The sequence below is a fragment of the Struthio camelus genome, chromosome 6 (genome assembly GCF_040807025.1).
Source record: "Struthio camelus isolate bStrCam1 chromosome 6, bStrCam1.hap1, whole genome shotgun sequence".
Taxonomy (NCBI): Eukaryota; Metazoa; Chordata; class Aves; order Struthioniformes; family Struthionidae; genus Struthio; species Struthio camelus.
Genome location: NC_090947.1, coordinates 1,503,289 through 1,516,828, shown reverse-complemented (window position 1 = coordinate 1,516,828; position 13,540 = coordinate 1,503,289). Strand labels below are relative to the sequence as shown.

The 13,540-nt window shown below is 66.6% G+C and overlaps 1 protein-coding gene across 2 annotated transcripts; it reads left to right on the top strand.

Moving 5' to 3' along the window:
* Positions 1-4,436: 4,436 nt before the first annotated feature.
* LOC138067699 (maestro heat-like repeat family member 5) lies at positions 4,437-9,125 on the top strand. Of its 2 annotated transcripts, XM_068949582.1 has the most exons (6): positions 4,437-4,818; positions 5,065-5,179; positions 6,173-6,349; positions 7,139-7,294; positions 7,704-7,805; positions 8,700-9,125. In XM_068949582.1, exons 1-6 carry the CDS (start codon positions 4,697-4,699, stop codon positions 8,769-8,771), a joined length of 744 nt encoding a protein of 247 aa, XP_068805683.1. In that variant the 5' UTR covers positions 4,437-4,696; the 3' UTR covers positions 8,772-9,125. The 2 variants fall into 2 exon arrangements, 1 of the variants encoding a protein (XP_068805683.1); XR_011142080.1 differs by lacking the exons at positions 4,437-4,818; positions 5,065-5,179; positions 6,173-6,349; positions 7,139-7,294; positions 7,704-7,805 and adding exons at positions 8,022-8,191; positions 8,316-8,375.
* The last annotated feature ends 4,415 nt before the right edge of the window (positions 9,126-13,540 follow it).

Below are 13,540 nucleotides of genomic sequence, written 5' to 3'. Positions count from 1 at the left end.
ACCCAGGAATGACCGCGATTCCTTCGCGGCCACCCTTGGAGGGGGGTAGGGCATGTACTCTCTCCAGCAGTCTGCGGCAGCCACAACATCCCCCCCCGCCCTCTTCCAGCCGTCAGAGAAGCAGCCCGTTTTCCCTGACAAAAGGGTCAGGCCTGGATGGGAGAGCGCAGTGGTGGTGACAAGATTCTGCCTTGGGAGGCAATCAGCCCCTCCGCATGATTCGGGACACCGAGGTGGCCCCTCGCCGGCAAGTCTCCTGAGCCAGAAGGCAAGGCTGCAGCCATTGCTCTGCCCTGCAGCCTGCCCTCCCACCACCGGAGATGAGGAAGCGCTGGGCTGCCCTTTGCGCACCAAAGGCTGGGAGCGCCTGTGGCCACGGGCCGGCACCACGGGATTTGCCCATGCCGCCACCAGGCCATCAGAGGCCAGAGCTCTGCCCAGGCACTGGGGGTTCCAGCCCCTCCACAGTGGGAGCTCTTCAGGCACCGGCACTGCCAAAGCCAGCTGCAGGAACATCTTCTCAATGGGCATGACTCTGTGGCGGGAGGGTGTCCAGAGGCTGGAGGCACACTGTGCCCAGTGGTGCCCAGGGACGGGCTGTGAGGCAACGGGCAAAAAGGGAGGGAGGTCTTGTTGGAGGGATGGGGAACAAGGCCATTAGGGTATTAGTCAGTCTTTCACAGGCAGTTAACAAAACAAGGCCCTGAAGGAAGGAGCAAGACAACACTCTAAGGCAACCAGCTAAGCAAGTACCCACATAAAGCTGACGAGAACAAAACCAGCTGATAAACAGGAGAGAACTACTTGAAGGACGGGTGAACTATCCGAATGAGCATAAGGAAAAACCCACCTACAAGCAGGGAAGCCCCCCTGCTGGTCAAAGCCCCTTCCCCCTAGAGCATGCGTAGTAGAAAAAGAGGATACTGTGACTCGGAACGAAGAGGAGCCCTGACAGAACCAATGGCAACACGGATGCCTTAATGTAGTTGGAAACGGGACTGAGAACTGTTGCTTAGACTGTCTAAAGTGTCAGCTGTGTAGTGATCAGGCGTGCTAGCTCTGTGGACTTGCCACCTAGCACCCACGTGTGCGCAGAAATGAAGGAAAGAAACGTGGCGACTGTGTGTGTTTGGGGGCTCCTTGCAGAGCGGGTGAAAGAGGCCTTCTTTGGGACAACAAACAGTGTGAGCCTCCAGGTGGTTGTGCCCTGTGTGTCCGAAGTGGAGGTCCCGGAAGGGATCCCTTGTTGCTTGCTGGAGGCCCGGGGATGCCGGGAGCTTGCGCAAGGCCCCCATGAGCGAGGTGGTGGGTGGGTAGGTTGGGGGGGGGTGGTTGTTGGCCCTGTGCGATGGGTGCAGGCAGCTGGTGCTGCAGAGGCAGCAGCTGCAGCATGCTCTGCCCAGGGCAACGGCCAGCAGGCTGAAGGAAGCAGGAGCACAGGCACAAGGACGAGAGAGCAGAGAAGAAATGCAAGGTGTGGAAGAGAGCGAGGGGCTTTTCTCTGCCTGGCCACGCAAGCCCAGGTGCAGCGTGGCTCCGGGGGTGCCGGCAGATGAAAGGGGCTGCTGCGAGCGCTGCTGCCTGGGTGCTTAGGGAGGAGGCTGCTCTGGGAGAGGGGAGCGCGATCCCAGGGTCCAGTCCAACGTCTATGGCGCAGGAAGCCTTGGCAGGACCTGAAGGGTCACGTGCCTCCTGCCAGGCCTTGTTGTGCCGCCAGGAGGCAGGCCTTGGTGTGGGCCTTGGAGGGGGAAGCGGAGACCTGCTGAGGGGCTGCGCTGAAATCTGCTGGGAGGAGAACCCACAGGTCCTGCTGCAGGTGTCCTTAGCGCAAGCTGGAGCAGTGCAGCGAGGCTTGAGTTGGTGGAGAAGAGGCCAACTGCAGCCAGGCAGGCCTGAGCCCCTGGCATGGCTCTTGCAGGAGCTGGGCCAAACCCCCTCCACTGCCCTGGCGCCAGGCTGCTGGGATGGGTGCAGCTGTGGTAGCTGCTGCAAGGTGCTCTGCTGTCTGGAGGCCAACCCTGCCTTGATGAGAGAGTACGGGGGCACCTGTGCCACGGGCACCCGCAGGAGGGCCGGCAGCAGAGAGCAGAGAAGCAGAGGAAGGTGGTGGGCACCGCCTTGGCCGTTGTGGAAGCTGCTGGTGAGCGCAGGCCTCCGTGCTTGGCCTGCTGCCCGCGGGGAGCAGCAGGGGAGCGCAAAGTGCTTGGGCCAAGGCTGCTTCAGGAGGACCGAACAGCACTGTAGGCAGCGCAAAGGCAGGAGTGCCCTGTGCCCCGCAGGCTTGTGGCTTTGGCAAGTGCAAGCAGCAGCCGTGAGGCGGAGGTTGGGGTTGGGTGGTGGGGGAGTGAGATTTTGCTCTGGCCGCCTCGCAGGATGACAGGGTGGTTGCGGTGGTTGGGAAGGAGTCCTTGCCAGCGGTGCCAGGGGTGTCGCGGCGGGGCGTTGGTTGGGGTGGCTGAGGACGGGGCCGGGAGCAGTGGTGGCGGGGACGAGAGGAGGGTGGGAGCGGCTGTGAGGGCCCCAGGAGCCATGGGGGCCCGGGGCAGCCCGAGGGCAAAGAGAGGTGTGGCAGGGGGCGAGCCGGCCCGGCGCCCCGCGAGGGCACCCGGCCTGCCCCTGCCCGGGCCGGGGCCCGCCCGCCCCAGGGTGACAGTGGGGGCCCTTTGTGACTGCGCTCCTGGGACAGCCCGGGGCCTTGCCAGGCGTCGGCGCGGCCTCGGCCCCGCAGTGTCCGGTCGGACGGCCGCGGGACAGGGCGAGAGCGCGCGGGGCTGGCCGAGGAGCCCCCTGAGCGCAGCCAGGTCTTTCCCCGCCGCCCCCGGGCAGCCTCTGCCGCCTTGCCCACCATGGCGCAGAGACCCCCCCGCCGCCCCAGGCTGGCCTGGACGGAGGAGGAGGAGGAGGACGCGGCCCTTGCCGAGGGCAGCTGCCAGCTGGAGCCCCACCAGGTCTGCACGCCCCAGGCGCCGCCCAGGCGGGCGTGCGGGGCCCCGCTGGCGGTGACCTCTCTAGCTCGGCTGCCCTCCTTTCTCCCCTAGATGTTGGGGACGTCCCGGCAGCCCGCTGAGAGGGCCCACAGCATCCTCCTAGCCATCGAGGCCATGAGCTCCCGCAGCACCGAGGAGGCGCACACAGCTGCTCGCGTGCTGGAGGCGCTTGTGGCAGACGCTGCCTGCCTTGTGGAGCATGTAAGTAGCCTGTGGGTGGCGTGGCCGGGGCTCGAGGCCTCCGGGGGCTTGTTCTTGCCCTGACTCCAGGCCTGCCAGGCCCGCCAGCCCCTCTCAGGCCAGCACAGAGCAAGGGGGGCAAGGGCAGCCGTTGTCGGGGGCAGCTGGGCCAACGGCTGCCCTCTGGCAGCAGCCCCACTCTGAGCCGTGTGCCCTCCAGGTGCCCCCGGTGGTGAGGGGCATGTGGAGCAGCGTGCTGGCCGTCACAGAGGCGTCTGCGCGGCGCAGCCTGGAGCGGGCTCTTCTGCTGCTGGCCTGTGCATGCCCAGAGGAGGTGGTCGTGAGCCTGTTGCGCTGTTCCCCCTCGTGCGACAGGTAGGGGCCCGCTTGCCTTGAGAGCTGGGGGGCCGGCAGCCTGCAGAGCTCGTGCCCTGCGGGCTGCGGGGCAGGTGGCGATTGTCCGGCCTCTCGTGAGGGGCTGGGCCCTGCTGTTGTCCCCGTGTGCCAGCCGCGGCGCGTCAGGCCGGGCTGCAGCAGCGCGAGCCGAGCAAGCGTGCCTGCCTTCCGCCCCAGAGCCTGGCCGCCTTGCCGCCTGCGTGCCCCACAAGGGACTGGAGCTTGGCCATGGGCTGCGGGGTGGGGCAGAGCGCGCAGGGTGCTGCGGGCAAGGGGCAGTGGGCAGAGGCAGGGCTGGCGGCCCGCCCAGGCCCTCTGCGGCTGCCCAGGCCACAGCTGCCGCTGCGGCACCCGCTGAGCGAGCGCTGTGGGCCTGCAGCGCTGCCGCAGCCATGTGGAGGATGCTGCTGTCGAAGTGCGGAGCTGCCGAGAGGGTGCTGCAGGAGCTGCTCAGTGTCCTGCAGGATTGGCCCGTGGACGAGGCGTGCACGTTGGATGGGGACGACAGAGTCATCGTTTCCGTGGCCGTGAGTTTGTGGACGTAGCCTCGCTCTCCCCTAGAGCTGCCCTGGCCTTGCCCACGCAGCAAGAAGCCGTGACCTCCCGCCGGGCGCACAGCCACGGCGCGGCAGGGCTACGGCTGGCAGGGCTTGTTGTGGCCATGGCCCAAAGAGGAGCTGAGGCCAAAGAGCTTCGGTGCCTTTGCTCTGGCCACTCAGGCACGGCAGGCACTCCTGCTTGTCCCGAGGCTCAGGGCAGTGTGTGAGCCTCACCGCCAAGCTCGGGCAGCGCAACAGGCACGTCTCAGCAGCGACAGCTGTCTCGGGGCTTCTTCTGCAGGCAACCAGAGTGCTCCATGAGATGCTGCAGCAGCCCAGCTGCCAGCACGTGCTGGAGGCGTTCTTCCCGCAGCTCTTCCTGGCGCTGCTCTTCCAGCTTTCCTTCTGCGCAGAGCTGACGCCGGAGGAGGCTGAGATGTGCTGGGGAGAACAGCAAGGGGAAGAGTCTGCTCCCGGCAGCCCCGTGAGGTGCTCCATCCCACGCCTGCTGTGTGTGCTGTGGAGGTGGCGGCAGGGCCAGGGGTGCCAGGGTGACGTGGCCTTTGCTGTGCACGCAGGTTGGCAGTGCAGACCATGAAAGCACTGCTGTGCCGTGCCGGCTACGAGAGTCAGGTGCTGGCCATGGCGAGGAAGGGTGGCTGGGACACACTCCTCAGCGCGCAGACCTACCACGCGGGAGTGGCTTTGCTGGCCAGGTGAGAAGCCCCTTGTCCCTGCTCTGCCCCAGCATTTCTCCCTTGCACGCAGGCTGCCCCGCAGAGCCCCACGGGGCTGCAGCTTGAGGCCTTGTGAGGGAGGGCTGGCCGAGTAGAGCAGCCCAGGGAGGTGCCGCTCCATGGCTGCGGGGCTCCACGAGCCCTGCCTAGAGGGATGGGGAGTGCCATCACAGAAGAGCTTGGCCTGGCTGCTCAGAAGTGACAGGGCCTTCTTGCCTCTGCCAGAGAGATGAGGAAGAGCCCAAGAGAGCTGCGTCTCGTCCTCTTCCAACGGCTGACAGCGCTGCTGAAACGTGGAGAGGCCTGCTGGGAGATGCCTGCCATGGCTTTCCTGGTGGAGGTGAGCCTGATGGCAGGCGGTGCCTCTCGGGGCTGGAGAGGAGTGGAGGAGCAGGCGAGGGCTGTGCGCGGTGCGGCCTGAGGCCCAGGGCAGGGAGTGGGGCACCAGGGGCTGTCGGCACTGACGGCTGCCTTTGGGCCGGGCCTGGTGCCCTGGCCCGGAGCTGCTGGTGGGATCGGGCGCTGGCTGAGGCCGGGAGTCCTGCCGACCTCACCACTTTCTCTGTGCTGTGCTTCAGCTGCTGGCCTGCAGTGACCTTTGCGCAGAGGAGGCCGACTTGCCGATTCTCTTCTGGAGATATCTGCGGGGTCACTGGCGGGTGATGCACAGGCTGGCGCTCAGAGGCCTCGTGCTGCTGTGCAAGAGACAGGAGATGGTGAGCAGGGGCCAGCCGGGTGCCGGTGCACAGGCAGCGAGGGGCTGGGCGGTGGGGTGCTGGGCAACAGGGTAGCTTGGACTGTGCTGGGCCTCAGGAGCTGTGGGAGCTGCTGCCCTGTTGGAGGCTGAGCGCAGGGCCAGGCTGATGCCGCAGGCAGCTTCTGGGCCGCGAGGCTGCAGCCCCCACCACGCAGGGGCCACCGCGGGCCGAGTGCCGCCTTGGGGTGCTGCGCTGCGCCGCAGCCTCTGTGCACAAGCCGGGGGTGTCGGCAGGGCCTTGGCAATGGGGCCGTGAGCCCTGCCGGGAAAGGTGCCTGCTAGGGCTGGCACGGCTCGTGGCCCGGGCAGCTTTGCAGGCAGTGTGGGTTACTAAGCCCGCTGCCCGTTGAAGAGTGACGGAGAAGAGGAGCCGGCGGTGCCCTCTCCTGCCTCGCTCTGCCCCAGCCCGTCCAGGCCCGTGGCTGTGCTGGTAAAGGCTGCCAGGCCGCAGGTTGCTGCAGTCATTGCCATGGCCGCTTGTGGAAAGGCAGGGGGGAAGCTGGTGTGTGAGCAGGTGAGCCTTTTTGCCAGGGCAGTGGGTTCTTTCTTCAGGCACCGAGGTTGTGTTTCCCCCAGGCCAGAAGAATGCAGTGCCTGTGGCCCCTGCTGGTGGGGCACCTGCAGGACGCGGACAGAGACATCAGCGCCAAGGCCCTGCTGGTGCTCAGCAATGTGGTCCACGTCATGGAGAAGCAGGTGGTGGCCCACCTTGCTCCGCTGCTGGCCGACAAGCTGCTGCCTCTCTTTGATGAGGTTAGGCTGGGGGCAGAGGCGGGGGCCCTGTTGGCGTGTCGGTGAGGCTGTGTGCGGGCTGCGGGCTGTGGTGTGTTGCCGTGTGGGTGTGCCTGCGGCGTGGGAATTTGTGCTTGCCAGCAGGGGCCCTGGGTGCTGCCAGGAACGTTTTTGCCCGGGGGCTCTTGGGGTCATTGCGCTGTGCTGCCCGTGGTGCGCTGGGCTGCAGGACTGCCTTGAAGCAGCCCCTTGTCTACCCTCAGCTGCTCGGTACTGTGCACAAAGCCCCTGCAGCCATGCCCCGGGGCTGCCTCCTCCTGCCGGCCTCTAGAGCTGGCAGCACAGCTCGAGCCCCTGGGCGATGAAGACAGGCTCGCCAGGAGGGCCAGGCAGGCCGAGCTGAGGGAAGCCTGAAGTCCCGCTGCTGCCCATGCCTGCACACAGGCCCTCAGTAACGCCAACGTCCCCACAGCCCCAGCAGCCACTGTGGGGGGGGGCCATCCTGGAGCAGCTCTGTTGGGCCTTGGCCAGGGGTGACGGGGGCAGTGTGGCCAGGGCGAGAGGAGCCCTTCCAGGCGCAGACTTCTCCGCCAGCTCCGCTCTCCCTGGCCGCAGCACGGTACAGAAGCGCGCTGCATTGCCCTGCCTGGGCCGGGGGCCATTTTGCAGTGGGTGCAGACGAGGCCCACAGCCCCTTGGTGCGCAGGGAGGGTCCGAAACCTTCATCTCGCCACCAGCCCCACTGACCCCTGTGCTGACTGTGGGCTTGGAGCAGGCAGTGCTGAGGTGGCCCCTCTCCCTTCCCGCCAGGAGCTGGACTGCGTGCGAGAGCTCTCCATCCGCCTCTTCCAAGAGGTGATGGAGGCTGTAGTGGGCACCAAAACACAGGCCCTGAAGAAGCAAGTGCACAGGAGCCTGCTGCCGCTGCTCTTCCACTGGCATGACGAGATCCCCCGCGTGGCCCAGGTATGGCTGTGTAACGGGACGGCTCGTTGGAGGAGGGCGATGCGGACGCCCTGTGAGTGGGCGTGAGCATGAGGAGCAAGGGCTGCTGGCAGTGGGAGCCTTTGAAGGTGGGTGAGCTGGAGGCGCCAGGTGCTGAGGGTGCAGAGCGCCCCCTTGCTGTTTGCACCAGGCCCAGCAGTGCCTTCGTCTTCGTGCCATGCCTCCACCTGCAGCACCATACACCTGCGGGGGTGGTTGCCCCACCTGTCTGCCCGGGGCCCGGAACATGCTGGCAGAGGCAGTTGCCAGCTGCTCCCTCTTGCCATTGTGGGCGAGGAAAGGCCCCGAGGAGGCCTTGCCAAGAGGAGGGCCGCGGTGGGGGTTGTGCGCTGGGCTGCGGTGGCATCAGCGGGTCTGTGCTGCTGTGCAGGCCTCTCAGGAAGCCCTGCTTGGTGCTGCCAAGTTGCTGAGGTGGGAGCAGCTGAGGCAGCTGGCTGAGACAGCGCAGAGCTGCAGGATCGGCGAGTGCCTGGTAAGGATGGCCCCAAAGCCCCCAGAGGCAGCCTGGGCAAGGCCTGTGCATGGCCAGTGTGTGGGACAGGCAGCCGCGTGCCTCGCCGCGGCTGGTGCCCAGAGGTGCCAGCCTGGAGCAGCACTCCCGCTGCCCTTGTCCAGCACACTGCCCCAACGGGCTCTTCTCTAGGTTGCTGTGCCCTTGCTGAGCCCTGGGATGCTAAAGCGAGTGGTGGGTGGAGGGAGTGGCTGGCTGGGTGGGGAGGGTGTGCGCCCAGCCTGTGGCCTTGTGCTCTGCCCAGCTGGCGAGGGGCAGGAGAAGATCGGAAGAATACCTGCGCCAGAGCCTGCCGTACTTGGAGAGCCCGCAGGAGTGCTTGCGAGAGATGGCTGTGCGGTTCCTTGGTGAGCTCCAAGCCCTGCGGCCCCTCTCTGCACTGGGGCAGCTTAGCGCTAGCCCTGGGGGAGGGGTTTTGTGCTGGCGGTGGTGTGGGGAGCAGGATTGGTGAGGGGCTGTGCGTGTGCCTAGGGCTCGTCGGGCAGAGCATGAGGGGCCAGAGCAAGAAGAAGGTGGAGGACATCTGCGAGGGTGAGTGAGGGCAGCAGGGTGTGAGGCAGGGCTGGCGGCGAGGAAGACAGAGGCTGGGCAGCGAGCTGCAATGCCTGGCGCAGGCCAGGAGGGCTCTGCTGCTCCCCGTGCGGCTCAGAGGTGGTGCGCGTAGAGTCGCGAGAAGCTTTCAGGGGCCTTTGGGACATTCCTGGCCAGCAAGTCCCAGCTGATGCATGTGTCCCTTCTGCTGCCTCCTGTCTGTGGGAAGAGGTGGGTGGGACAGGCCATGTCATCGCCAGGAAGGGCTGCCTGGGCTCTGTGCAGATATGGGGGCTTGATCTCTGCTCTGGCTCTTTCTCTCAGCGCTTCAAGGCTTGGAGGAGGACGTCAGCCCGTCCATCTGTTCCCTGGCCACGCAAACCATCCTGCTGCTGAGAGCTCCAGGGAAGACGTCTGCGCCTGGAGGCGGCCACGAAGGCCTGTGCTGGCGGCTGAGGAGAGTGTGGCAGAGGTGGCCCTGGCCCCTGCGAGGTGGCTGCGTTTGCTGCGGGAGCTCGACCGCCTCCTGATGCCGGGCTGCTCTGCCCGCAGGGACGAGCGGAGTGTGCGAGGAAGTCGGGGGCGTTGCTGGCCTCTCTCCCTGCCCGCAGGACAGCTGCAGCCCTCAGGCCCAGCCCGTGCCAGGCTTGTGCTGCCAGCCCACCCTCTGCTGCCTTTTCCCCCAAGAAGCAGCCCTCTCTCTTCACCCCGTGCCAGTGTCTTTTCTTGGTGCCAACGAATGGGTGGAAAACCCAGGAATGACCGCGATTCCTTCGCGGCCACCCTTGGAGGGGGGTAGGGCATGTACTCTCTCCAGCAGTCTGCGGCAGCCACAACATCCCCCCCCGCCCTCTTCCAGCCGTCAGAGAAGCAGCCCGTTTTCCCTGACAAAAGGGTCAGGCCTGGATGGGAGAGCGCAGTGGTGGTGACAAGATTCTGCCTTGGGAGGCAATCAGCCCCTCCGCATGATTCGGGACACCGAGGTGGCCCCTCGCCGGCAAGTCTCCTGAGCCAGAAGGCAAGGCTGCAGCCATTGCTCTGCCCTGCAGCCTGCCCTCCCACCACCGGAGATGAGGAAGCGCTGGGCTGCCCTTTGCGCACCAAAGGCTGGGAGCGCCTGTGGCCACGGGCCGGCACCACGGGATTTGCCCATGCCGCCACCAGGCCATCAGAGGCCAGAGCTCTGCCCAGGCACTGGGGGTTCCAGCCCCTCCACAGTGGGAGCTCTTCAGGCACCGGCACTGCCAAAGCCAGCTGCAGGAACATCTTCTCAATGGGCATGACTCTGTGGCGGGAGGGTGTCCAGAGGCTGGAGGCACACTGTGCCCAGTGGTGCCCAGGGACGGGCTGTGAGGCAACGGGCAAAAAGGGAGGGAGGTCTTGTTGGAGGGATGGGGAACAAGGCCATTAGGGTATTAGTCAGTCTTTCACAGGCAGTTAACAAAACAAGGCCCTGAAGGAAGGAGCAAGACAACACTCTAAGGCAACCAGCTAAGCAAGTACCCACATAAAGCTGACGAGAACAAAACCAGCTGATAAACAGGAGAGAACTACTTGAAGGACGGGTGAACTATCCGAATGAGCATAAGGAAAAACCCACCTACAAGCAGGGAAGCCCCCCTGCTGGTCAAAGCCCCTTCCCCCTAGAGCATGCGTAGTAGAAAAAGAGGATACTGTGACTCGGAACGAAGAGGAGCCCTGACAGAACCAATGGCAACACGGATGCCTTAATGTAGTTGGAAACGGGACTGAGAACTGTTGCTTAGACTGTCTAAAGTGTCAGCTGTGTAGTGATCAGGCGTGCTAGCTCTGTGGACTTGCCACCTAGCACCCACGTGTGCGCAGAAATGAAGGAAAGAAACGTGGCGACTGTGTGTGTTTGGGGGCTCCTTGCAGAGCGGGTGAAAGAGGCCTTCTTTGGGACAACAAACAGTGTGAGCCTCCAGGTGGTTGTGCCCTGTGTGTCCGAAGTGGAGGTCCCGGAAGGGATCCCTTGTTGCTTGCTGGAGGCCCGGGGATGCCGGGAGCTTGCGCAAGGCCCCCATGAGCGAGGTGGTGGGTGGGTAGGTTGGGGGGGGTGGTTGTTGGCCCTGTGCGATGGGTGCAGGCGGCTGGTGCTGCAGAGGCAGCAGCTGCAGCATGCTCTGCCCAGGGCAACGGCCAGCAGGCTGAAGGAAGCAGGAGCACAGGCACAAGGACGAGAGAGCAGAGAAGAAATGCAAGGTGTGGAAGAGAGCGAGGGGCTTTTCTCTGCCTGGCCACGCAAGCCCAGGTGCAGCGTGGCTCCGGGGGTGCCGGCAGATGAAAGGGGCTGCTGCGAGCGCTGCTGCCTGGGTGCTTAGGGAGGAGGCTGCTCTGGGAGAGGGGAGCGCGATCCCAGGGTCCAGTCCAACGTCTATGGCGCAGGAAGCCTTGGCAGGACCCGAAGGGTCACGTGCCTCCTGCCAGGCCTTGTTGTGCCGCCAGGAGGCAGGCCTTGGTGTGGGCCTTGGAGGGGGAAGCGGAGACCTGCTGAGGGGCTGCGCTGAAATCTGCTGGGAGGAGAACCCACAGGTCCTGCTGCAGGTGTCCTTAGCACAAGCTGGAGCAGTGCAGCGAGGCTTGAGTTGGTGGAGAAGAGGCCAACTGCAGCCAGGCAGGCCTGAGCCCCTGGCATGGCTCTTGCAGGAGCTGGGCCAAACCCCCTCCGCTGCCCTGGCGCCAGGCTGCTGGGATGGGTGCAGCTGTGGTAGCTGCTGCAAGGTGCTCTGCTGTCTGGAGGCCAACCCTGCCTTGATGAGAGAGTACGGGGGCACCTGTGCCACGGGCACCCGCAGGAGGGCCGGCAGCAGAGAGCAGAGAAGCAGAGGAAGGTGGTGGGCACCGCCTTGGCCGTTGTGGAAGCTGCTGGTGAGCGCAGGCCTCCGTGCTTGGCCTGCTGCCCGCGGGGAGCAGCAGGGGAGCGCAAAGTGCTTGGGCCAAGGCTGCTTCAGGAGGACCGAACAGCACTGTAGGCAGCGCAAAGGCAGGAGTGCCCTGTGCCCCGCAGGCTTGTGGCTTTGGCAAGTGCAAGCGGCAGCCGTGAGGCGGAGGTTGGGGTTGGGTGGTGGGGGAGTGAGATTTTGCTCTGGCCGCCTCGCAGGATGACAGGGTGGTTGCGGTGGTTGGGAAGGAGTCCTTGCCAGCGGTGCCAGGGGTGTCGCGGCGGGGCGTTGGTTGGGGTGGCTGAGGACGGGGCCGGGAGCAGCGGTGGCGGGGACGAGAGGAGGGTGGGAGCGGCTGTGAGGGCCCCAGGAGCCATGGGGGCCCGGGGCAGCCCGAGGGCAAAGAGAGGTGTGGCAGGGGGCGAGCCGGCCCGGCGCCCCGCGAGGGCACCCGGCCTGCCCCTGCCCGGGCCGGGGCCCGCCCGCCCCAGGGTGACAGTGGGGGCCCTTTGTGACTGCGCTCCTGGGACAGCCCGGGGCCTTGCCAGGCGTCGGCGCGGCCTCGGCCCCGCAGTGTCCGGTCGGACGGCCGCGGGACAGGGCGAGAGCGCGCGGGGCTGGCCGAGGAGCCCCCTGAGCGCAGCCAGGTCTTTCCCCGCCGCCCCCGGGCAGCCTCTGCCGCCTTGCCCACCATGGCGCAGAGACCCCCCCGCCGCCCCAGGCTGGCCTGGACGGAGGAGGAGGAGGAGGACGCGGCCCTTGCTGAGGGCAGCCGCCAGCTGGAGCCCCACCAGGTCTGCACGCCCCAGGCGCCGCCCAGGCGGGCGTGCGGGGCCCCGCTGGCGGTGACCTCTCTAGCTCGGCTGCCCTCCTTTCTCCCCTAGATGTTGGGGACGTCCCGGCAGCCCGCTGAGAGGGCCCACAGCATCCTCCTAGCCATCGAGGCCATGAGCTCCCGCAGCACCGAGGAGGCGCACACAGCTGCTCGCGTGCTGCAGGCGCTTGTGGCGGACGCTGCCTGCCTTGTGGAGCATGTAAGTAGCCTGTGGGTGGCGTGGCCGGGGCTCGAGGCCTCCGGGGGCTTGTTCTTGCCCTGACTCCAGGCCTGCCAGGCCCGCCAGCCCCTCTCAGGCCAGCACAGAGCAAGGGGGGCAAGGGCAGCCGTTGTCGGGGGCAGCTGGGCCAACGGCTGCCCTCTGGCAGCAGCCCCACTCTGAGCCGTGTGCCCTCCAGGTGCCCCCGGTGGTGAGGGGCATGTGGAGCAGCGTGCTGGCCGTCACAGAGGCGTCTGCGCGGCGCAGCCTGGAGCGGGCTCTTCTGCTGCTGGCCTGTGCATGCCCAGAGGAGGTGGTCGTGAGCCTGTTGCGCTGTTCCCCCTCGTGCGACAGGTAGGGGCCCGCTTGCCTTGAGAGCTGGGGGGCCGGCAGCCTGCAGAGCTCGTGCCCTGCGGGCTGCGGGGCAGGTGGCGATTGTCCGGCCTCTCGTGAGGGGCTGGGCCCTGCTGTTGTCCCCGTGTGCCAGCCGCGGCGCGTCAGGCCGGGCTGCAGCAGCGCGAGCCGAGCAAGCGTGCCTGCCTTCCGCCCCAGAGCCTGGCCGCCTTGCCGCCTGCGTGCCCCACAAGGGACTGGAGCTTGGCCATGGGCTGCGGGGTGGGGCAGAGCGCGCAGGGTGCTGCGGGCAAGGGGCAGTGGGCAGAGGCAGGGCTGGCGGCCCGCCCAGGCCCTCTGCGGCTGCCCAGGCCACAGCTGCCGCTGCGGCACCCGCTGAGCGAGCGCTGTGGGCCTGCAGCGCTGCCGCAGCCATGTGGAGGATGCTGCTGTCGAAGTGCGGAGCTGCCGAGAGGGTGCTGCAGGAGCTGCTCAGTGTCCTGCAGGATTGGCCCGTGGACGAGGCGTGCACGTTGGATGGGGACGACAGAGTCATCGTTTCCGTGGCCGTGAGTTTGTGGACGTAGCCTCGCTCTCCCCTAGAGCTGCCCTGGCCTTGCCCACGCAGCAAGAAGCCGTGACCTCCCGCCGGGCGCACAGCCACGGCGCGGCAGGGCTACGGCTGGCAGGGCTTGTTGTGGCCATGGCCCAAAGAGGAGCTGAGGCCAAAGAGCTTCGGTGCCTTTGCTCTGGCCACTCAGGCACGGCAGGCACTCCTGCTTGTCCCGAGGCTCAGGGCAGTGCGTGAGCCTCACCGCCAAGCTCGGGCAGCGCAACAGGCACGTCTCAGCAGCGACAGCTGTCTCGGGGCTTCTTCTGCAGGCAACCAGAGTGC